General features: G+C 38.4%; 1 protein-coding gene and 1 long non-coding RNA gene across 2 annotated transcripts in view; one reads left to right on the top strand and one right to left on the bottom strand.

Annotated features, from left to right (window-relative positions):
* Positions 1–4,515: 4,515 nt before the first annotated feature.
* The window catches only part of LOC133631070 (uncharacterized), a 39,483-nt gene continuing 18,219 nt past the window's right edge, over positions 4,516–25,779 (top strand). Inside the window, exons 1-3 of the long non-coding RNA XR_009821391.1 lie at positions 4,516–4,601; positions 4,684–4,778; positions 4,854–5,024. This is a non-coding gene — a long non-coding RNA (uncharacterized LOC133631070). The remainder of the gene's footprint in view (positions 4,602–4,683; positions 4,779–4,853; positions 5,025–25,779) is intronic.
* The window catches only part of LOC133631065 (receptor-type tyrosine-protein phosphatase N2-like), a 181,745-nt gene continuing 163,501 nt past the window's right edge, over positions 7,536–25,779 (bottom strand). Inside the window, exons 19-23 of the mRNA XM_062023087.1 lie at positions 22,339–22,505; positions 21,085–21,138; positions 19,553–19,617; positions 13,757–13,830; positions 7,536–10,182 (exon numbers count right to left, since the gene is read on the bottom strand). Of these exons, the coding sequence (XP_061879071.1) occupies positions 10,111–10,182; positions 13,757–13,830; positions 19,553–19,617; positions 21,085–21,138; positions 22,339–22,505 (432 nt within the window). The 3' untranslated portion in view covers positions 7,536–10,110. The remainder of the gene's footprint in view (positions 10,183–13,756; positions 13,831–19,552; positions 19,618–21,084; positions 21,139–22,338; positions 22,506–25,779) is intronic.

Raw genomic sequence — 25,779 nt, 5'->3', positions numbered from 1 at the left:
GAAAAAGAGTTCAGGGGAAAAAAATCCATGACGTCACCCACTGGCAGCGGCGTGACGTCGTCCTGGGGAAGCCGGGCTGGCTGCAGCTCGTTTCCGCCCGGAGGGGGAGGAGCTTGCGGGAACGATGCGTCCTTTCCAATGCTTGTGGAAGCCCTCCCTGACGTCCTTCGTTGGGAGCGGCGCTTCCGGGACTGCGGTGACGCAGCGCCATCCTCGGACCAAAGGGAGCTGATCGGCACCAGTTTGCCGGTCGGACCCCACATGAGATCCCTGCGCTCCATGGGGGAATGGCGGAGTGTCTCGGCTTCCATGGCGCGCAGGACCTCCCACGTTACCTCGTCAAAATTGTCCCATTTTTTTGCGGGAGAGCTCTCGTGCTGGCGACATCTGTCACGACTGGGTCTAAGGCGTGGTTTGCTCTCCCGTGGTGCAAAAGAATTGGAACGGACGTGGCGTGCAGGTAAAGACATAGTTTAATTATTACTATAAACTCAAACAAAAGGTATAAACAAAAGGCGCTCACAGCGGAGGTAAAAAACTTGACTAGAAAACAAAAGGCGCGCACAATGGCGGAGAACTATGAACATTAAACAAACAAAAACTTACGTGACAAGGAACTGTGAACATGGCATGAATGTGTGATGTCGCCAGGACGAACAACAGAAACAGAAAAGCCTATATAGTGACATGATAAGTGAAAACAGGTGCGTGACTAACTGTGAACAGGTGCATGACATGACTGTGAAAACGTGAGACAGGTGTGTGTGAGTCCAAACGTGGAACAGGTGAAACTAATGGTTGCTATGGTGACAAACAAAACCAGGAAGTGAAACCAGGAACTAAGGAAGTGTCCAAAAAACAAAACAGCACATGGCCAAACAAAAACATGAACACAGACATGACATTCTTAAAGATTTGGGATCGTTAGATGTCATCAAAGAAAATCTGACTTCATTCATTAGGTGCTTTTCATACGTTGTAAAAAATGAAAAAGTGAGTAGATTTTACCGTAAAAAACTGGCAAGTAACAGTCGCCAGAATTTGACTATAGTAACCACTTGTAGTACTCGCCGCTTCCAGACGGATGATACTCACATCTTCTAATGAGGAGGGACAGGTGAGTATTGAACAACATTAGGGATGTCCGATAATGGCTTTTTGCCGATATCCGATATTCCGATATTGTCCAACTCTTTAATTACCGATACCGATATCAACCGATATATACAGTCGTGGAATTAACACATTATTATGTCTAATTTGGACAACCAGGTATGGTGAAGATAAGGTACTTTTAAAAAAAATATATAAAATAAAATAAGATAAATAAATTAGAAACATTTTCTTGAATAAAAAAGAAAGTAAAACAATATAAAAACAGTTACATAGAAACTAGTAATTAATGAAAATGAGTAAAATGAAGTGTTAAAGGTTAGTACTATTAGTGGACCAATTATGTGTGCTTACGGACTGTATCCCTTGCAGACTGTATTGATATATAGTGATATATAATGTAGGAACCAGAATATTAATAACAGAAAGAAACAACCCTTTTGTGTGAATGAGGAGGCAGGTTTTTTGGGTTGGTGCATTAATTGTAAGTGTATCTTGTGTTTTTTATGTTGATTTAATAAAAAAAAACAAAAAAAAAAAAAAAAAAAAACGATACCGATAATAAAAAACCGATACCGATAATTTCCGATATTACATTTTAAGGCATTTATCGGCCGATATTATCGGCAGGCCGATATTATCGGACATCCTTAAACAAAATCAAGGTTACCTTTGGAAAACCAACTTTTCTTAGCTCTTGGTACCTACAGTATTTTTGTATATTTGGGATCTGCATAAGTCCCGAAAATGTTCAATCAAACCATGGAGGCATTGCAGAGATGACTATAAAACTCTTGTCTTCCTTCATACTTCCTTCGAACGAGCTGGTTTGAGTGTGCCCAAATTGGGACGTGTTTACCATTGGTGACGTCAGCGGATACCTCCATATATGGTAGACATCTACCCAAAGTGCTTTGCACGAGTCCACCATTGTAGTCCAACGCTGTAGTCAATAAGCTCCTTCTTTTCCGCTATCCTCTTGTTGCGAGGCAGACTGGCTCGTACGTGCACATGCATCCGTCGCTGTTGCCATTTCTAATAAAAAGTAGCGTACAGTTCTAACTTGCATCCGTCAGTATAGACTCGCTATGGAAGCGCTAAAAACCACAACATGGCTAAGGCCATGTCTACACTAAGTCGTTTAACCCCTTAAACAAATAATTATTTAGCCACACTAAACCAGCGTTTAAGGTCGCCCTCCTCGGACAATTTTTTACACGGGTAAGTGCGCCGTGTATTTCTTGAATCGCCGGCACTTAGCTTTGTATGGACTCATTGATTGTTTACAAACTGAATTCAGAGAGGAAGTGACGCCGGAAAGACCGCGCCCACACAGAAAGTGACGTCAGATAGAACGCGCCACAGCCACCTTCATAATAAAGCGGTTTCGTAAAACGGAGGTAACCACTGGAAATATGAAGGCAAGTCATCCAGACATACCCGTGTTTCTCATTCCGTCTGTACAGACGCTGGTGGAAATCACACATGAATACCTTAAAAGAAAGCGATTGCAGCTATTTGGGATACAACACTTCTCAGACGGCAAGAGAACTTTCGAATGTCCAGGTCAGCTGTGATTCTACTTAGCGAAAAACTTCCTCCATTTGTCGAGGGAGAGTCAACGAGAACGCGAGCTCCCGTGGATGTGATAAAAAAAAACACATGGCGTCGACGAGTAAGAAGAAGTACGCTTGCAAGTTCCAAAATGATTGGAAAAAATAATTTCAGTTCATCCAGGACAGCTCGAAGGGGAAGAGGTATGCTGCCTGCACATTTTGTAGATCAGGCTTTTATGTGTGTGTATATGTGTAAATAAATGAACACTGAAATTAAAGTATTTATTCTATTTTATATATATATATATATATATATATATATATATATATATATATATATATATATATATATATATATATATATATATATATATATATATATATATATATATATATATATATATATATGTGTGGGAAAAAAATCACAAGACTATTTCATCTCTACAGGCCTGTTTCATGAGGGGTTTTCCTCAATCCTCAGGAGATTTTAATGGAAGCATTCACATACCATGGTTTATATAGGGCACAGAGCGGGTGGGTACAGGCAGGCGTGGGGGCGTGGTGATTGACTCATGTGTTACCTAGGAGGTGTTTCCTTCTGTGACGGCATGCTGATACAATTTCGCTGCGCTCGTTGAGGGATGACAAGTCTGGACGGTATATGATAAACAGATAATATACACATACATATTATACTCTACCACGGTATCGAGCACTATTTTTTTGGATAATCTAATTAAGACATATATATATATATATATATATATATATATATATATATATATATATATATATATATATATATATATTAGGGCTGTGAATCTTTGGGTGTCCCACAATTCGATTCAATATCGATTCTTGGGGTTACGATTCGATTCAAAATCGATTTTTTTTCAATCCAACACAATTCTCGATTCAAAAACGATTTTTTTCCCGATTCAAAACGATTCTCTATTCATTCAATACATAGGATTTCAGCAGGATCTACCCCAGTCTGCTGACATGCAAGCAGAGTAGTAGATTTTTGTAAAAAGCTTTTATAATTGTAAAGGACAATGTTTTATCAACTGATTGCAATAATGTACATTTGTTTTAACTATTAAATGAACCAAAAATATGACTTATTTTATCTTTGTGAAAATATTGGACACAGTGTGTTGTCAAGCTTATGAGATGCGATGCAAGTGTAAGCCACTGTGACACTATTGTTCTTTTTTTTTTTTTCTCTTATGTCTAATGATAATGTCAATGAGGGATTTTTAATCACTGCTATGTTGAAATTGTAACTAATATTGATACTGTTGTTGATAATATTCATTTTTGTTTCACTACTTTTGGTTTGTTCTGTGTCGTGTTTGTGTCTCCTCTCAATTGCTCTGTTTATTGCAGTTCTGAGTGTTGCTGGGTCGGGTTTGGTTTTGGAATTGGATTGCATTGTTACGGTATTGCTGTGTATTGTTTTGTTGGATTGATTAATTAAAAAAAATAAAAAATAATAAGAATTAGTACAAAATAAATACAAAAAAAATTAATTGATTTTTTAAAAATTAGAATCCATTCTGAATCGCACAACATGAGAATTGCGATTCAAATTCAAATCGATTTTTTCCCACACCCCTAATATATATATATATATATAAGAAATACTTGAAGTATAACATGATCTGATAGCTCAGTTACAGCTCTTTTTATTACCAAATATGTGTTTTATGTTGCACGATTGCACCAAGAAAAATTCCTACTTTGTGAACCCGTTCTCAAACAATGGCAATAAAACTATTCTGATTCTGATCCAGTGAATTCTAGCTATAAATATACTCCTCCCCCCTTAGCCCCGCCCCCGCGAATTCGGAGGTCTCAAAGTTGGCAAGTATGTGTGTCATTCCATTTCTACATCTCCAAAATGGCCGACTGCTCGGATACGTGCGTTCGGTACGTTTCCAGTGTTCTCAAAAATGATTTAATTGTTGTAATACTATAAATAATTTACATTAATGTAGTTATTTTGACACAGAAAATAACAACAAGAGTGCCCTGAGAAGTGTTTCCAACTCACCGTTGTCCGTGTTGACGTCGCAGACTCCTGCTAATCGTCCTGCGAGCTCACCTGTCAGTCCTCTGCAATTATGCAAAGCAGCCTTTTGTGGAAAAGCAATTTTTCTATGCAAATGTTTCAATTCCCAGCGAGGCCGGGCGTGCTTATAAAGGCGCTAATGCTGACTGACGGCCCGTCATATTGGGGTCGCCGCACGTGACGCCGCCGCCATGACGATCAGCTCAACGCCAGAAGGGTCCCCGGCTGGTGGAGGCCGCGCCCAATCCGAAATTGAGGTGGCGGCCATAACACCTGCAGATGTGAGAGCCCCGTTTCTGATTTAATCATCACTTTTATGACACGAATACTTCTTTTTTGGTCTTCTGGAACAAAGGCGGTGAGGACATTAGGCTAGAGGGGAGTTATTTGAAAATAACCAACTACAAAGCTAACCTTTTTTACCTAAGATAGGGTGTCCAAAGTGCAGCCACTTAAGGCTTCTTTCTAAAACTACAATATAACGACGACAAAAAACTACACACAAACAACAGCAAAACTAGAGCAAATGTTAATACTACTGACTACAACTAATACTAGTGATGATCATATATGGCAGGGGTGTCAAACGTACGGCCCAAGGGCCGGATCAAGCCCGCAAACAGCTTTTATCCGGCCCGCGGGACATACTTGCCAACCTTGAGACCTCAGAATTCGGGAGATGGAGGTGGGGGGGTTGTTGAGGTGGGCGGGGTTGGGTTGGGGGCGGGGTTTGGTGGTAGCGGTGGTGTATATTGTAACGTCCCGGAAGAGTTAGTGCTGCAAGGGGTTCTGGGTATTTGTTCTGTTGTGTTTATGTTGTGTTACGGTGCGGATGTTCTCCCGAAATGTGTTTGTCATTCTTGTTTGGTGTGGGTTCACATTGTGGCGCATATTTGTAACAGTGTTAAAGTTGTTTATACGTCCACCCTCAATGTGACCTGTATGGCTATTGATCAAATATGCCTTGCATTCACTTGTGTGTGTGTGTGTAAAAGCCGCATATATTACGTAAATGTGCCGGCACACTGTTTGTATGGAGGAAAAGCGGACGTGACGACAGGTTGTAGAGGACGCTAAAGGCAGTGCCCCAATATTGAAATTCGGGAAAATGGTTGCCCCGGGAGATTTTCGGGAGGGGCACTAAAATTCGGGAGTCTCCCGGGAAAGTCGGGAGGGTTGGCAAGTACGCCGCGGGATGAGTTTGCTAAGTATAAAAATTAACCTGAAATTTTTTAATGAAAGAAACAGCTGTTCTAAATTTGTCCACTGGATGTCGCAATAGCAATTCTTTGTATATGATGCTACATATGTACAAAATGAACCACATTGATTGATTCTTTTATTAGTAGGTTGCACAGTACAGTGCATATTCCGTACAATTGACCACTAAATGGTAACACCCGAATAAGTTTTTCAACTTAAGTTTAAGTCGGGGTCCACGTTAATCAATTTATGGTAAAAACGAATTGACAGCACCCAGACAGGTTAGACGGTGTTTCCCTGACTGGGAATCGAACCCGGGCCGCGACGGTGAGTACGCCGAATCCTAGCTACTAGGGAGCATGATGTTAGTACATCAGTGGAGGAAAAGGATCAAACTACATAAATAACATACTGTGATTAGATTTAGATATACATTTTTTTATCTTGATAAGATTGAAAATGAACACCAATGAGTTGACTGATGAACATTATCACGTAATTTATTCAGAAAATATAAATAACGACTAATAAAGATAGAATACTATTAAGTGTAAAAAAAAAACATGATTTGTACAATTTCAGAATGTGCTTGTTCTATTTTTAAACAAAGAAAAAAAACTGAAGTTGTCTTTATTTTTAAGTTATCGTGCCGTGATTTTACCAGTACAGCCCACTTGGGAGTAGATTTTTCTCCACCTGGCCCCCGATCTAAAACAAGTTTGACACCCCTGATATACGGTATATATATGTGGCAGTGAGTTGGACAACAAAGACTCTTCAATCATTTTAGACCAGGGATGTCCAACTCATTTTAGCTCAGGGGACACATGGAGGAACATGTATTCCCAAGTGGGCCAGACTGGTAAAATCATTGCATGATAACTTAAAAATAAAGACAACCTCAGATTTTCTTCTTTTAAAATAGAACATGAAAATATACAGATTATAATGTTTTTTTTTACACTTACATGTTGCAGTTAACAGTATTCTATCTTCCTTTGTCGTTATTTCTACTTTCTGAGAGAGTTAGGGTGTTATTTTTATCCTATCAGAAGATGGAATTAATAATATCAAAATCCAATTACGGGATGTTATAACTGTACTTTACCCATTTTCCTCAACTGATGTACTAACATCATGTGGTTTATTCTGTACATATGTAGCATCATCTACAACAAAACTTGTGAATTTGGGCTTATTTCATAAATCACACATGAAGTTGAAGGGGGATACAAATTATTTCAGCATATTTATGTGCGCCTAGATAATGTGTCCCCAGTCCTCTATCTTAACCGGGCACATAGCTCCGCCCCCTCTGAAGTCATGCACGCTCTAGCCACAGAGGACACAAATCATTTCTATTGTGACATTCAGTGAATACATTTAAAAAACAGCAGTTTTTTTCATTCAAAAATTTTGAGCTTATTTTTATACTTTGCAAACTCATCTCGCAGGCTGGATAAAACCTGTTTGTGGACCTGATCAGGCCCGCGGGCCGTACGTTTGACACCACTGTCTTAGACCATATTTGAAGGCACATCTGTACGCTTTTAAACACACTAAAACGTTTTTGCAAAGTTCAAGGGTCATTTTCTGTTTTGACAATACAACTTTATTGACAATATAATAACACCAATAGAACAAAATAGCTTCTCGGTTTTCTGTACAATGTATTCATGTGTGTGTAGCTTTTTAGAACTTGTTGCACACTGACTAAAACTTTATCATCATACAATAGTAGATAAAGGTTTATGTATATTAATTGGACTGCTTGCCATGCACAAGTTAGCACTGGAAAAAAACAACATTAAAATAACTACTGTGCACTCTGCTCAGCTATAAGCAAAAACAGAAAACCAAGATGTATGCATAATTCAAGCAAAAAGCTGCTTCAGAAATGCAATGGGAAAAAAAAAAAGAAACCGCACAAGTTCGGAGACGCCTCATGTTTAAAATCAAGAAATAGTCCAAAAATGTTGCTTACACAAAACACCTCATGCTTCTATTGATTTTGATTACACAGCTTTTGCAGCACGATTGTGTGCTAATAAAGACTTCATGTTCGTAACTAGTCTACCAACACATTCAATCAAATAAACTGGCTGAACATGCAACAACTTGTTGGATTCAAGCAAGCTAGTTCCTGCTAGTCTACAAGTACAAGTTAGTCTTCAATCCTACATAGAAGAGGAGCTGCTCAGTACCAATCCTCTAGACTGGACTTCATCAGGACCTTTGAGGCATTAAAACCCAAACAAATAAACCTTCGCTTTTTTATTCCTCCCTGGGGGGCCGCTTTGTGTGTTTATGGCCTCACTATTGATTTTAAAGCACACTAAGGGCGCCCTGTTAGACTGCTGTTGAACAAAAGGACAGAAATGTCAAAGAAATAAAAAAACAAACATCAAACTTGGGACGCCAAACCTTCGCTCACTGACTTACAGCCACATAAAGATGGAATATTTGCCACCAGCTTCTTTTTATTGACCTTAATAGCGTAAAGGACATTCTACCAAATCTGTGCTTGTTAACTGGCTCAAAGATAAATCAACCACTTGAGTAACAGGAACTTCAAGTATGTTTTTAGTAGCGGTGATGTTTCAGTGAGTTTGGCACACTCACTACCCGTATTGACACGGCACTGATATTGTGTTGATGTTTTATAATGGCACCATCTGCTGGATTGAAAAACTCATTAAATTTCACCTGAAATTAAAATGAATTGGGTAAATGGCAATTATAAAATGTACTTTTGTTTTAAATAAAAAAAGAATAAGGCATACGGACTAAAACACCCATGTAAAAAATATCACATTTCTGAGGTATTTTAATGATTAGTTAAGTTACATTTTTTTAAATAATAATAATAATAATAATGGATTAGATTCTGTTTCGCGCTTTTCTATTATTAGATACTCAAAGTGCTCAGAGAAGTGGGAACCCATCATTCATTCACACCTGGTGGTGGTAAGCTACATTTGTAGCCACAGCTGCCCTGGGGTAGACTGATTTTAAGACATGTATGCGGTTTTTTTCAATTGTATCTATTAAAAAATGCAATGTGCAAGACACTCCGATTAATATATATATTTTTATTTTACAGCTAATTTTATCATCTACCAGTGTTTCCCACACATTCATTTATTTGTGGCGGCCCGCCACGAAATAATTAAGGCCGCCACCAATAGATTTTTTTATTTTTTTATTTATTTTTTTGTCCTGTCCAGCTTCACAGGCAAATCATACAGTTGATGTAGATGCCCATATCGGCTGTTCAGATTTACTTTACAAAAGAGAAGTGTAGGATCAAGATTTTTGGAGCTCTTTGTTCAGTGGATCACATGTTTGATGAAGCTTTGTGTCTATCTGCCACCACTACTGTTTTCTGTTTATTTGTTACTGACTGTGGCAGGACACCTCTGCCTCTGTTTCACTTTATGTTGCTGGTAAATAATATGGTTGTAGTAGTAGGCTAAAGTTAAATTATTTAGTATGCACTAATTAAAGGGGCAGAGCTTTAAGAGACATTTTAGCTTTTATATTTTTATAAGATATATTTTTTGTAAGAACCACAATTAATAAATATATTTCAGTGAATAACTTATTGTTTAAATCTGTATATAAATATGTACATAAAGTGTTGTAATTATATTGTAAAATGGATGGATGGATGGATGTTTAAAACAAAACTGTTATTATTAATTAGTAAGTATACATTTTTTGAGCCTTTTTAGAGAAAATCATATCATTGTAGTAAATTAGGCAAATTACTCGATGATGTCATGGTGACCACGCCCATAGCCACGCCCCCGCCGCCACAAGTAACTTGGCAGTTTATGGGAAACACTGTCTACTTATTTTATTTCCTGGGGATGCAGATGGCACAGATTCGGTGGAATGGTCCTTATCATACTGACGATGTGCAGCCTTTTTAGAAGCTAATTTTGAAACAAAAACAATCCATTCACATATTAAACGTCACTCGGCCAAATAAAATATATATTTTTACGCTCACTCTGCTCATCACAAGGTGGAGAGGAGATGAGGAGGAAAAAAAGGAAATACAGCGAGGACATGAGACACAGAAAACAAGGAGAAGGTTAGCGGGACAAGATGTCCACTAGTGGATGAGACAGCAGTAGAACGTCTTGTCCTTCATCCATCCTACTGAGGAAGAGCTTTCAAGATGGCATTCACTTCTTCAGCGACCGTGGTCAACACAAACTCAAACTGATCCTGCAGAGACAAGCAGAGAGGGTTTTCAGCATTTGAGACACTTAATTAAGTCGTGTTGGAAGAACCAAAGCGTGTAGAGAAGCCTCTTGGTGGAGATGGCTGCTGAACATCTTGACTCCATCACACTCGGCTGATTTCCACCAAGGGAATCTCGCTCGGTGACAGCAGATTGCTTTGCTTTAATGTAAGATGGATCGATAGCGCTTGTTGCTGCTGTTCATTCTACTTCTTATATTTAACACAAAAACACACGCTTAAGATAAATATTATGTTATTATCTAAAAATGATGCTTAAAATGTTTCACATAAATATAACATTTTTAAAAAAGTGTAACGGGTAGGCTCCAAATAAAGGTCTGCTTACGGCCCCAATTCAGCCTGGGTAAGAGTCCAGTCTGTGTTGCTTGTATTCCGACACGTGAAGTGAAGACCAGTGGTGGTCAACCAATCAAATAGTGCGCGACCTACTACCCAAGGGGCCTAGATCTTACCGCTCTAGGCAGATACAAGCAAAACATCTAACTATACAATGGAATAGATCCCTATACTTTTTCCAAAAAAGATTTCTGGAGTGATATCGAGGATTATACGGCGGTCGCGTTCTTAGACATGTCGAACTATTGTGCTCCAGATGTCATTTTACACGAATGAAAAAGCATGCAGGGGCCGTATTTATCAAGCGTCTTAGAGTGCCATTTTACACTTAAGTCCTGAGAATTTGCGAAATTTAGTCCTACTCTCAAACTTAAGAATAAAAGCTATTTATCAACTTTCTTAAGTCTAAGAATCACTCCTACTCTCCACGATGTTTAAGAGACCTTCAGAGGTGTCCTAAGTGGTTAGGAGTTGCCAGCAGGGGATGGCACTGAGGCGAGAGAGACGTGCGCGAACGTTCAGGGAGCGGAAGGATGTCCTGGCTTTGTTTGATGACGAGCAGCTGATCAAACGGTATCGTTTAGACAGAGCGGGTATTATTTTTGTCACAGATTTAATAATTTTCGATTCCATGTTGATTTCTGCATGTGGCTGCAGTGGGCTAGTACATATAGCGCCACCCCCACCAGTTTCAAATTAGTTGCCTAATTCAAGTTTATTATTCTTCGGTCAATCGTCAACAAAATAAACAAACAGTTGTACATTCTTAAATTGAAAATGAAAATGTTGCAGACCGAAAGGGTTTAGGCTGAAGTTGAACACTTATTGCGCCTAACCCTATAAACAATGTCAAGTACAAAATAAACTTCCGAAAATTATTGAATGTCCATTGTACAACATATTATAAATACACATTATACATAACATAAACACAGTTCAATTATATACACAGTAAAGGCATGTGAAATATCCTTGTAGACATGTTAAACCTTTGTACCAATTTATATGCTATATACAAACAATTGTACTTCCATTATTATTTATAACCCACATTTAGTATTTGAATTAACATTGATCATAGTATTAACTACTGTGTTGATTCTAGAGTGATATATTTTTTCAAGACATTGGTCTTAAAGTGTTTTTTAAATGTGTGAATAGAACTGTAACATTTTAAGGAATAATCCAAGCTGTTCCACAGTTGAACCCCCCTGACAGAAACACATCTACTTTTTAAGCTTGTTCTTATCTTAGCTTTCTGAAAGACAGCTGAACCTCTGAGGTCATAGGGATTCTCTCTGGGTTTAAACCTCTCCTGTAGACACCCAGGCAGCATGTGGTTATGAGCTTTGTACGTCACAATAGCAGTGTTGAGGTCAACAAGATCGTGCAGTTTTAATGTTTTTAATTTAATAAACAGAGCTTTGGTATGGTCATGATAATCTGCATAATTTACAATTCTAATCGCTTTCTTTTGAAGTAAGAATATAGATTTAATGTTTGTTTTGTAATTGTTACCCCAGATTTCGACACAATAATTAAGATAAGGGAGTACAAAAGAATTATATAACATGATAAGAGCCTTTTGATTTACGGAGTTTTTTATTTTATGTAACATAGCAATATTTTTTGCCATCTAATTAATGAGTTGGAAAGAAAATGTTATGAGAGTAGCGTATGTGTGTGTGTGTGGCCCTTTAATCGGTGACAGCATGTGAGGTGAGTGACATCATTTAGTGTGTGGGCGAGAGAAGAGAGGGAGCGGTAGCGTGAGTGCGGGCGGGGACTAGTTTGTTTTGTGTTGGATTGGCTGTGTGCAAGCAATCAATAAAGCAAGATTTGCAACTAATCGCCGGACTCATCATTCTCCCTTAAGTCGTCCGCTGTGGAGACCCACTGCCGGGTAAAGTGAAGGGTGTTGCCCCAAGCATACATCTTCTCCCCTGCGCTCTTCGACTACGGTCTGGGAGCAGGAAGCAGGAAAGGTGCAACAAAAAGGAAACATTTATTTTTGATTCATTGCCAATATTGTTTGTTTGTTTTGTATTATTTTGTAGTTTATTGTCAAAATATACACTCCCGTTGTCCACTTAAATATTTCTAAGATACTTCTTTATTCTTAGACAAGGGATTCCCTTCCGTGATTGGTCATTTCTATGGACACAGAAATGACGTCACCTAAAATTCCGTTTACGGCACATAGTAATGTCGTAATTCAGCTCTGAGTGTGACACTTAAGATTCAGTCCTACACTTCGCTGAAAGTGTGAGTAAGACGCTTGATAACTAACTTTTAAGTGCAGCTTTCATCGAAGAATTTCTCTACTCATAAGTCAACTCTTAGCAGACTTCTTAGTAGTAATTCTAAGAAACTTAATAAATACGGCCCCAGGTCTACAACCTCTTTGTGTGTGGCTGGGTCAAGGACATTGGTATCAAGACTCTCTCGGATAAATATGAATCGTAATGATGTGGCTTGTACAGCCCTTTGAGACACTTGTGATTTAGGGCTATATAAATAAACATTGATTGATTGATTGATTTAACTTCACGTCTACTGCCATGTTTGTTGCAGTTGCACGCCCCGCTTACGAGTAGCGTGTTTTTCCCCGTCTTTATCAAAATATAACTATAGATGTCAACATTGTGTATGTGCTGAAAGCTTCATTTATTATTGTTGCCTTTGGTCAAAGCTTAACTCTTTTAGGTTTTGCTCACATTTGCTTTTATTTAGACTTGCCAAGTTGATGCTTTTCGAAACACTCGCAGCAAGGTGTTTAATACAAATAATATCAAGATTATACTTAAATGGGAAATAATAAACGTTAAAAGTATATCAAACTTTTCACAGTGTTTACTGCAAATTCATGCATTCGTCCACTCTGCTCCCTTGGACTGGAGTGCGTGCCACTTTTCTAATCATCGTTTTGTAAAACCTTGCACTCTTCCACCCTTGTTTGATTACCTCTTAAAAAATTCTGAAGAAGTGTTTATCCTTTTTGCGATTTGAACGATTCGTAAAGTCGAAAACAATGCAAGCCAGGGGCGTATTATTATTTCCAGAGAGGCTAAATGGCGCCTAGTACCCATTGAGAACAGAGCTAGCTTGACCACCACGCATATTTAATGAGCCGAACTTGACGTCATGTAAATCAAAGCAATTATTTCTCATTATTAGGAGTGACAGTAAAGTACTTTACCTTGGTCTGCACCATACCGGGCCTCTGGTCTCTTAGGTGTTCCAGGGTAGCTGCAATATCAATCTCCTTGGCACCTACACACACACACACGCACGCACACGGGGAAGAAAAAAAGGAAATTGTGTTGGATGGAGTTCAAAGCGGTGTCCTTTAATCCAGCCAACAGCTGTCAATCTTCTGTCTGTATTACAAGATGACTACACTCATCCTTAACACAGTGCGAGCAGCAGCAGCAGTGTCATTTTGTTGAAAAGAAGCCTTCAGAAGATGTTTTCTAGTGAAGGAGAATCAAAGGCTGCGGTTTGTGACGTTTCTCACGAGAACGTTAACGAAAAGGAAGCTACTTGTTGCTCTTTGAAGGCGCTTGTTGTTTTTCCTCATTCTAGCTAACATCTTCACATTGTCACAAATAGTTTAATCCTAATATCATAATTAATAAAAATGTGGTTAAATTGACAACATGGAAAGACAGAGGTATTACTAAACCTCATCATATTATTAATAAAAACTCTTTTAAACCATTTAATGATTTAGTTGATCAATATAATGTACCCAGAAATCTTTTTTTTTAAATTTTATTTCTTTAAAACACGCTGTAAATAAATGCATATCCTCTGAAAGTATGCCTTTATACAGCCATGAACTGGAAGATGCACTTTTTAATCAAGATACAATTAAGAAATTAATTAAACTATTTTATGGAATAATAAATGAACACCATACTAGAATTGCAAATGATGCATGTGTTCGGAAATGGATGATAGACTTAAACATTTTAGATGAAAGAGACATATCATGGAATGATAATTGGGAAAATGCCAATAAGCCCTTTAGAAGCATTAAAGATAAACTGACTCAATTTAAGATCTTGAATAGATTGTATTTGACATCTTCTCAGCTGTTTAAAATCGGTGCAGTAGATAACAAATTATGTATGAAGTGTCGGGCAGCTGAGGCAACTCTTGTTCATGTATTGTGGGAATGTCAGAGAATAAAAGAATTATGGTTGAAAACAACAAAAGAAGCAATCACATTCCTTAATATAAACATCCCAATGACACTGCAAACTTGTATTCTTGGGGATCTGCATCAATTTAGTAACGTGTCATCAAAGAGTAAAAATGAATTTCTTTCAATATGCATCATAACAAAAATGGTAATACTAAAAAAATGGATAGATGTTGATAGTCCAACTCATACTGACTGGTATACACAAGCTAAGGAGATGATATCAGTAGAAAAAAATGCATTTAGTTTAGATAATGAGTCATATGTTGGAATATGGGATCCGTTATTTAAATTTATTTTAACTATTAAATGAACCAAAAATATGACTTATTTTATCTTTGTGAAGGTATTGGACACGGTGTGTTGTCGGTCTTGTGAGGTGCGATGCAAGTGTGAGCCACTGTGGCACTTCTGTTCATTTTTATTTATTTTTTTTAATTTTTTTTTATAGATGTCTGTGGTGATGGTGTCAATGAGGCATTTTTAATCACGGCTGTGTTGAAATTGTTACTAATGTTGATACTGTTGTTGATAGTATTCATTTTTGTTTCACTACTTTTGGATTGTTTTGTCATGTTTTGTGTTTATTGCTATTCTGAATGTTGCTGGTTTGGTTTTGGAATTGGATTGCATTATTATGGTATTGCTGTGTATTGTTTTGTTGGATTGATATAAAAAAAAAAATAGATTCATGCAGTAAATGGCTGCTACTTAACATACACACCTGGGGCCGTACTTATCAAGCTTCTTAGAATTACTCCTAAGAAGTCTGCTAAGAGTTGACTTAAGAGTAAATAAATTCTTCGCTGAAAGCTGCACTTAAAAGTTAGTTATCAAGCGTCTTACTCACACTTTCAGCGAAGTGTAGGACTGAATCTTAAGTGTCACACTCAGAGCTGAATTACGACATTACTATGTGCCGTAAACGGAATTTTAGGTGACGTCATTTCTGTGTCCACAGAAATGACCAATCACGGAAGGGAATCCGTTGTCTAAGAATAAAGAAATATCTTGGAAATATTTAAGTGGACAATGGGAGTGTATATTTTGACAATAAACTACAAAATAATACAAAACAAACTAGTCCTCGCCGGCACTCACGCTACCGCTCCCTCTCTTCTATCGCCCACACACTCACTGACGTCACTCACCTCACGGCCACACACATACGCTACTCTCATAACATTTTCTTTCCAATTCATTAATTAGGCAACTAATTTGAAACTGGTTTGGGTGGCTCTATATATACTAGACCACTGCAGACACATGCAGAAATCAACAAGGAATCCAAAAGTATTAAATCTGTGACAAAAATAATATCCGCTCTGTCTAAACGATACCGTTTGATCAGCTGCTCGTCATCAAAAAAAACTAAACATTGTTCCGTTCCCTGAACGTTCGCGCACATCTCTCTCGCCTCAGTGCCATCCCCTGCTGGCAACTCCTAACCACTTAAGACACCTCTGAAGGTCTCTTAAATATCGTGGAGAGTAGGAGTGATTCTTAGACTTAAGAACGTTGATAAAAAGCTTTTATTCTTAAGTTTGAGAGTAGGACTAAATTTCGCAAATTCTCAGGACTTAAGTGTAAAATGGCACTCTAAGAAGCTTGATAAGTACGGCCCCTGGTCTGCCTGAGAATAAGAAGACCAGCAACAGGCATAGGTGTTGCCAATTTAGCAATGTTGTTGCTATATCTAGCGAGTATTTGGGAAGTTATTATTGAGGAGTCATGACAAAAGTATTCTGTCTGACATCCGCGCTCTGCATTCACATTTACTTGTTGACACTGAATGCAGAATGAAGTATATTCGTGCTGAGAACAAAAGATGGAGACCGTCATTATCGACATGTTGATGACACCTTTTCAGTCGGATGTGCGTGGGAATGCAAAAAGATTCCGTCGGAAGCAGAAAGACGTGACAAAAGCGCACCGAAACGGGGACGAAAGAAACATTTTGTTTGCGTTCACTCGTCTCTTCTTCTGCTAAGCACACAAAATAGAAAAAAAAGAAAGAATAAAAAAGAAGCATGGCTCCTTTTTCAGCGTGTTGCTGGTGACAAATAAAGAAGATTGAACATGGAGTGCTCCTTTAACAGGCCGGCTGCCATTGTGCTGCCACTGATAAACCTCCCGAGGCCTCCCTCACATCTCCTTGGAGGAGGACCGAACCAGCAAACAAAGACGAGACCCCGAGAGGCGAGGGTCTGGGTTACCGGCTGGAAAAAAAAAAGATGGTGAAATGAAATGGAAGGAAGATGAAAAGCTGGTCGCCACTCCAAAGGTTTCGCTGCATTCTTAAGATGAAGAGGAGGGAGGCTTGGGAGTGATGAGGCAGTGATGTAAAAAGAATAAAGGTGGTGCTTTGGAGTGGGGACGGGGAGGGCGGGGGGGGGGGGTGTTACATTAAAAAAGGAATGAATCAAGGAAGAAAAGATACGTGAGAACCACAAAAATACCTCCTCAATCCAACACAACACTATCTGAGCGCCATTCTCCCCAAAAAACATTTCACACAAAAGAAAAGTGGCCATGAAGTGCTGGAAAACGAGAAGGTGCTGAGTGTGTGTGTGTGTATGTGTGTGTGTGTGGGGGGGGGGGGGGGGGGGATTGATTTTGTCTTTCTGAAACTTGCGTAGAGAGCTAAGTCTTGTAAGCAGCAATATCTCTGCACCACAGAGAAATCCTACCAAACTATTTCCTTCTGCTGTTTTTCTACATGGAGGCAAAGTATCAAAATGCCACGCCATCTTGTGGTGAACATGGAAACTGGCGATGATGACGATCGGTCTGGTAATTACTTTGGATTGGTCGTCCCACAACAAGCATCCGAGGACCCATGTTGGAATGGATGCGGTTGCCATTGAGACTTTATCCAAACATCAGCTGTTATGTAAATATTCTAGATCAGTGGTTCTTAACCTGGGTTCAATCGAACCGTAGGGGTTCGGTGAGTCGGCCTCAGGGGTTCGGTGGAGCCTCCGCCGCGGAGTTCATGCACTGTGTTGGTTTTGTTCTTTGAACGAGGTGATGTTCATGCACGGTTCATTTTGTGCACCAGTTAAAAAAACATAACTTTGTCTTGAATTTGAAAAAAACCAACATTTTATTTTTCACTAAAGAAGGGTTTGGTGAATGCGCATATGAAACCGGTGGGGTTCGGTACCTCCAACAAGGTTAAGAACAACTGTTCTTGATGCAATTAGGATGACAACTTTATTTAGGTCCATTTGGGTTTCATAACAGACTGAAGCAACAATGTCTAAACTCCGACGACCCGAACCGTTTTTATTGGTCGGTGGCTGGAAAATAAATGATAATAAGTTCTACTTTTGAAATAAATATCACAAATATCGACCACCAATCAGTGCCGGCTGATTTTGGTGGAGCAGACAAAGGCATACTGAGCGCTAAGCTAGCCATTAAACTGGCTTGAAGCAACCAAATAAGTAAGTGCTTAGTAAAGTTTTAGTGTAGATCAGGGGTGTCAAACTCATTTTAGATCGGGGGCCACATGGAGAAAAATCTACTCCCAAGTGGGCCGGACTGTTAAAATCACGGCACGATAACTTCAAAATAAAGACAACTTCAGATTGTTTTCTTTGTTTAAAAATAGAACAAGCACATTCTGAAATTGTACAAATCATAATATTGTTGGTTTTTTTTTACACTTACATGTTGCGGTTAATAATATTCTATCTTTATTTGTCGTTATTTATACTTTCTGAATATATTATGTGATAATGTTCATCAGTCAACTCATTGGTGTTAATTTTCAATCTATCAAGATAAAAAAAAATACATCAAAATCAAATTACAGGATGTTATTTATGTAGTTTGCTCATTTTCCTTGACTGGTGCACTAACGTGTTTTTTTTTTTTTTTTTACATATCTAGCATAATCTACAAAGATACAAACAATTGCTATTGCGACATCTAGTGGACACATTTAGAACAGCGGTTTCTTTCATTCAAAAATTTCGGCTCATTTTTATACTTAGCAAACTCATCCCGCGGACCGGACCGTACGTTTGACACCCCTGGAGTAAATGGAAGTGCGTTACAGCTGAAATTAATGGGTAGGTTAATAAGAGTCTTGAGAGAGAATAATATACCGGTAACAACTGTAAGGGGAGGGCGGCTCTAGTATAGGATCGATACTAGAGTGATTAGATTGACCTGGTATACTTCTACATGATTACTTGATTCTAATGACAAGAAGCTTCATGGCCTGATTTATGTCTTCATCCACTTTCAGAATTCTCCCCCAAAAAAAACATGACTGACCCTCTATTGCGAAATGTGCGACTAAACACACACAATTATTCTTTCATTTCAAGCTGAGTAAAGCAGGAAACACACACAGGAGGATTGTGAAAGTGTGTGGTTGCAGTCGCTATGACTAAAGCATGTTTATGATGCGGGCCAGTAATTACACTAATTATGTAAAAGTGCTCCTTGCACACACTAATGACACTTGGCAGTCAGTTCATTCTAAAGTCTTGGTCAAAAGTTTATTTTAGTGTTTCAGTGTTCTTCTTGCTGCTTTGGCATGAAGGAAACATATCACACTAATTAGTCTGGATTGATGAAGTGCAGATTAAATCTTACATCGTTAGGCTTTTTTGGCTCAGTGGCAAATAACACGACTGATTTGGAGTTTGTGTTAATTAAATATAAATTGTTAATGGACCTTTAACACATGTCAATGACCTCCATCAGTAACATTAAAGTGGGACATCTATAGACAGCAGGTTGCCATGGTAACAGAGCTAAAGACAGGCTTACCTTTAGCCATCTTATTGAGGACCATGTCGATTAAAATGTACGTCCCTGTCCTTCCAGCGCCGTCACTGTGAGGGTGCGCACACACACACACACACGCAAACACACAAACACACACACACACACACACACACACACACACACACACACACACACACACACACACACACACACACACGCACACACACACACAGTCAGGAAACAGAAGGAGAAAGAGAATAAATTATATACGTTTACATATCATTCAAAAACATTAAAATAATAGGATATATAAAACATTAGAACACTTTCAATGTTAAATTCCTTAATCTGCATTTTTTTTAACATTATGTTAACTTTATTAGATTTTTTACTTAATTGTTTAAAATATTTAGTTGGAAAAAAAATTGTCATTAAATTATTTGTATTTTTTATTTTAGCTGACATTTTTAATTTTTAAAAAATATTTTTATTGTATTATTTCAGGACAAAATATTTTTTCTGTAATTATTATTAATAATAATAACAATTACAATAATATATAATTGTTTATTCAACTTTGAGCTAACAATTGGACTCAGTTAACTTTATTTGATTTTTTACTTTTAATTGTTTAATTAAAATATTTTAAATTTTTAATTAATTTGTCATTATTTGTCAAATTATTCTTATTTTTAATTTTAGCTGACAATTAGAATGAAAAAATATATATTTTTGTTGTATTATTTCAAGACAACTTTTAATTTTTGTAATGTGTAATCATTATTGATAATAACAATTACAACAACAATAATATATAATTGTTTATTCAACATTGAGCTAACAATTGGACTCGGGAGGTTCAAGGTGAAACATCATAATTGTTATTATTATCATTATTAATAATAATAATTACAACAACAATAATATATAATTGTTTATTCAACATTGAGCTAACAATTGGACTCTGTTAACTTTATTAGATTTTTTACTTAATTGTTTAATTCAAATATTTAGTTGTTTTTTCAATTAATTTGTCATTAAAGAAATTATGATTTTTTAATTTTAGCTGACAATTTGAATTTTTTTTATATTTGTGTTGTATTATTTCAGGACAAAATGTTATTTTTGTAATGTGTAATTATTATTGTTAATAATAACAATTACAACAACAAATAATATATAACTGTTTATTCAACATTGAGCTAACACTCCAGAAGGTTCAAAGTGAAACATCATAAAAGGTTGCGTATTTAAAAGCGACCAAAAAAGTATATGGTTTAAAAGCCGATTCGTAGTAAAAATGTCATTATCATTGTTATTAAATTAATTTACTCAACATCTCACCGACAATTGGTCTAATGCGAAACATTATGAATGTTGCATACTGAAAGCCACAAACAACAACAAAGAATGTTGTCTTGGGATTTATTAAATCAGAATTATTTGGAATTCTTATTGTAAATATTTAGTAGGCCCCACTAACTAGTACAGGTGTGTACACGTTGATAGAAAACACACCTGTCTTGAAGGTTAAATGTTGTTAAGGTATGTAGTTATTAAAGTAGTCTACTTGCCTGCAGTGCACGATGACGGGACAGGAACGCCCGCGGTAACACTTGTTCACCTTCCTGCAACAAACAACAACACACAAGGAGGATGTTCACTTCTATACGTAATTATTACTTCACGTCCTGTCTGATTGACTTGGAATAAAGACGTTGATTAACAGGAAGCAGGTGATGGAGGCTCACCAACCTTTATCTTTAATCTCTGATTCTCTTTCAAGTAGGCAATATTCAACATGTCATGCATTAAACATTCATCTTCTTTTATTCTTCTTTGGACTCAAGGTTGCCTTTAACATTTTGTCCTAAGAGTCCTCATTCCTCACTGGCCACTTCATTAGGGACACCATAGAATGGTTGCAACACTTCTGGCGATCCATCCAGGCATGGGGGGGGAGTGGTTTGTGATGGTAGGGGGAGCGGGGGGGTGGGGGGGTTCCCTCGCCCTCTCTTTCTCTCTCTCTCTTTCTCCGCCCCCGCACTTTCATCCCGCACCCCGAGTCAGAGCTCGGTGCAGACAGTCAAAAGTCACGTTACCATGGAAACAGCCGGCAGAGGGAATCTGTGGGGGTTCACGGAGGGAGGGGTGCAGAAGTGGGAGGGAGGCAACGCCCTGCTTCAGATTCTCACTTGACGATGGACGAGCCAGAGTCACTTTCAGGAATCGAACAACGATCTCTTGATTGACTCCTTGCCTGTCCCGCTCTATACGGACGTCATTGAGTATTTTGAGGCTTGTTGGCGCGGGAGACGGAGGTAGGGGAGGGGCTGGGTGATCAAAGTGGGCGGGGCTAAATTAAACAATGAGCAAGCAAAAAGGAGCGAGGGCACCTCAGGTCAGAAGAAGCAGAGAAGATGGTGAGAAGAGCACAAAGGAGCTGGGGAGTGGGTGTGGGTTAGGCTTAAGGTAGATTTGGGGGGGGGGGTCCATGCGGCCCCTTGGTTGCAGAATCACAGTCTCCAATGATCACTTTTGTGACTATGCAACTGGGCTTATATTACTAGCTGCAACATCACAAAAATGACACTGGCAACCGCTAGTTAGCTGGTAAAAAAAAGGAAGTGGGGGACCAGGTTAGAACACAAACATGCTGCCGTGGGCGGGAGGGGGCAACAGAAAAAAAGGGGCGGCTGGTTTCCCCGGTAACTTTGGTGACCAGTATGGCTCTCCTTTTAACATGGCCTCCTCGGGAGCACAGCGACTGGTCAGCCGACACGTTCAGCGACCGCACGGATGTCACGGGCGTCGTCTGAGCTTCGTACCTGCGGAAGTCCAGGAGGGTCCGGCTGGTCTCGGGGACGTTCTGGTTGAGCCAGGTCAGGAAGTGGAACTGGGTGATGGTCCGCGTCTCGTTTGTCTGCATGTTCTTTAGGTAGAAACTACGAACCAGGAAGTCATCGCACCAGATGTGTTCTGACACCAGGTTGACCTGCAGCGCAAAAATGAATGCGTTAAGACCTGAGCGTGGCTCAGATGATAGAGCGGCTGACCAGCAACTTGAGGGTTCCCTGTTACCGGTTAGGCAAGACACTTCACCCACCTTGCTCCCAGTCTCACCCACACTGGTGTAAATGCAGATAATGGGTTTCTTAATATAAAGTGCTTTGAGTCACTGGAGAAAAAGTTCTTTATAAATATAATCCACTATAACATTTAAAACATTTTGTATTTAGGGTTGTCAAAACGATTACATTTTATAATTGCAATTAATCACATTTACTTCATAATTAACTCAATTTGTCATGATTAATTGCATGTAGATACTGTATCTATTTTAATCATTAATAGGTGTATTCTAGACGGATACATTTCAACTTATCAATACCATGACTGGACAATTAGTTTGCTTCCATGAAATGTGTTTTAAACATTTTGCTTTTTTAAACAGCTCAACATTGAAAAGGGACATAAACACTTGTTTTTAATGAGAACAAAAAAAATACCTGCAGTGCATTGGTGTCTTGCCAGATTTTGTATTTTGTAGGAATGCAGAAAATAGTATTCCTGCTGCAGGCGAGAACCACTTTCATGTTTAAATACCAGTTTTACGCATTAATAAAGCAAAATGTGGTTTAATGTAATCTGTGATATTTCTACCTGATATTCCGTACATTACATATTGTTGTACTAGTTAATGGTCTTCATTTTGCTGCATGACAATGTCTTAACCTTCTCTTATTTATTAATAAATTGTATTATTCATCCTATAATAATAACAACATTATGTAACAGAAGAAAATCAACCACAGCGTTGGATAAAAACATTTACACATTATTCCAGCCAATCAGAAAAATTCCCCCAACCATATTCCTCAACTAATGTACAATCATTTATTTAGGTGCAAATATCCCAGATTACTTTGCAAGACATATTTGACAAATCATGATCGTAATGCAAGACATTATTATATTGTTATTGTGGTTAAACCGGATGTAAAGCGTAGTGCTTTTATTTTGAAGCTGGAAAAGTGTGATTGGTTTGAGAGTGTCTTGACATGTTTTGAAGACGGACCTCTGCTGTTTGCAATAAAAAGTCCCCTTACAGAATATTACATTTTATTGAATCAGTCACAGTAATAATCTACCTTTTATGTTATCAATGCAGATGTTTATTGGGATAAGGTAAACATCTGTTCAGTATTTTAACATAAAAGTGTTTGATTGTGAGGCATTAAAAGCCACAACGGGTCCATCAGACCCACAAACGCTGGCTGAGTAACAACAATATGAACATTACACAAGGGTTCAACCACAAAAGAGGCGACTGACAAAACGGAAGTGACAGCGGAGCAGACAACTGCAGTGCACCGACTTCCGGAACACAACACCATGAAGTGTGACACACAACACGCGACTGCCAGCCAAGGAAAAGTTATTTCATGAGAAAAAATAGCAGAGATGAATGAAGGAGGCTATGGAAATTAGAAAGGGATGACGGGGCTTACATGCGTCCGCACACCTGGGACGCGGTTTGTCACCTGCGACACCAGGGCGGAACAGATACTTAATGGCCGGGTCAGCTAACTTTATTTACCAGTTAAATCTACTCTTAAAATGTTGGGTTACTGTACTTTTATTGAAAATTGCTTGAATGTTGAAAATGTGAGCATAAAAGGTTTCCTCCTGTTAATTTATTGTTGTTAATTGTAAATTCAACCTAAAGTGTTGGTTGCACTTTATTCAAAAAAGATGTAAATGCAGTGGTGGGCCGTCAGGGCCCGCAAGGCCTTCTCTGCTGGCCTAACATAACCAGATATCATGATCAGAATTAAAGATAAACGTATTTTTTTAATTTACTTTCCCTAAATATCTAAAAGTATTCATATTCTCTTCATGTCATATTATGCTCCTTCCAGTGCTGTTGTTTTTAGTTTTAGTTTGTATCCAATCAGAATTCAGCTGACTTATGTTGCCATGCTGTATGAAATCTGCCCAACGCCTTCAGAATCAACAAAGTCTGTGCACTGTCCGTGCACTGTAAGTGAACGGGCACATACAGTTGATAGATAATTGCGATAGCCAATCAGATCACGAGTTGTTGTCAGTAAGGCCTTCTAGATGGCCTCATGTTAAAACGTGACATTTACGCGTTCTGTGATTGGATACTCACCGGGACCGTTAGCGGATGAATTTGAGAACACATAGAGTTGATAGACAGTTGCGATAGCCAATCAGATCACAAGTTGTTGACAGTAGCTTATCTAAGTAGCCTGATGTTAACGAGACTGTGATTGGTGAGTATCCATTCACAAGTTTCAATTTAGCGGGAAGTGTTGCTCCGTAGCCAGACCGGGATAGCAGAGAAGGAGAACAAAACGTTGATTAGGTGGCAGATATATATTTGCAAGGCCATTTTCAAGAAGGATATTTAAAGAGAAACTACATCTTGTGAGACGATGTCAGCCGACCCCGGAAGCTAGCTCAGCTGTTCTGGCGATGAAATGCTCGGCCATTTCCGCACGAATAAGCCGACGACGAGGTGTACCACTGGCTTATACGGCGTCGAATAGGTGCTATAAATTATGAGTTCAAATGTTTTATTTTGTCACTTTTAAACGTTTTTTGCAATTTTACTTTCGACAGTACCACATAAGATATGTTTTAATTGCTGATGCGTTTTAATTGTTTTTTAAATGCGCCAGAAAATAACCCGTTTTGTACACTGGTGATGTGTTTCAATACGAAGTAGGGTGTAAATGTGTTTCTGTATAGTATTTCTCCAGCAATGGTCATGTGGTGACATCAATGATGGTATTTTGAGAGGTAATTATTGAAGTCGGACATCACTGAAGGCCTAGGTGGGAAACGCACGGCCCGCGATTGTGTAAAAGCATTGGCCATTAATCGTTGTTTACTTGCTTGTTTGTATCCATAATTCATTCATACATCATTCCTTTACAAGAAACGACAGGAATATAGGAAACTTCACCTGCAGTGTCGAGTATCCAGTATTTATTTCACAGTCATTCACACTGCTTGATTTTGTTTTTGCCAAAAAGTTACTGAATGGATTTCAACTCACTGAATCATTTCGGATCGAATTGCTGTAAAAAAAAAAAAAGGACATTATTCCGGAATCGTATCGTCAACCACAAATATCGAATCGAATGAATTGTTGTTAAGACAAATCGTTACACTCCTAGTGCACTGCAAAAAGTCAGTGTTCAAAAACAAAAATTAGAGGTATTTTATTTGAACTAAGC

Source organism: Entelurus aequoreus, linkage group LG16 (assembly GCF_033978785.1).
Source record: "Entelurus aequoreus isolate RoL-2023_Sb linkage group LG16, RoL_Eaeq_v1.1, whole genome shotgun sequence".
NCBI lineage: Eukaryota > Metazoa > Chordata > Actinopteri > Syngnathiformes > Syngnathidae > Entelurus > Entelurus aequoreus.
The sequence above is the reverse complement of the archived record's forward strand: the minus strand, read 5'-3'. Positions and strand labels throughout refer to the sequence as shown.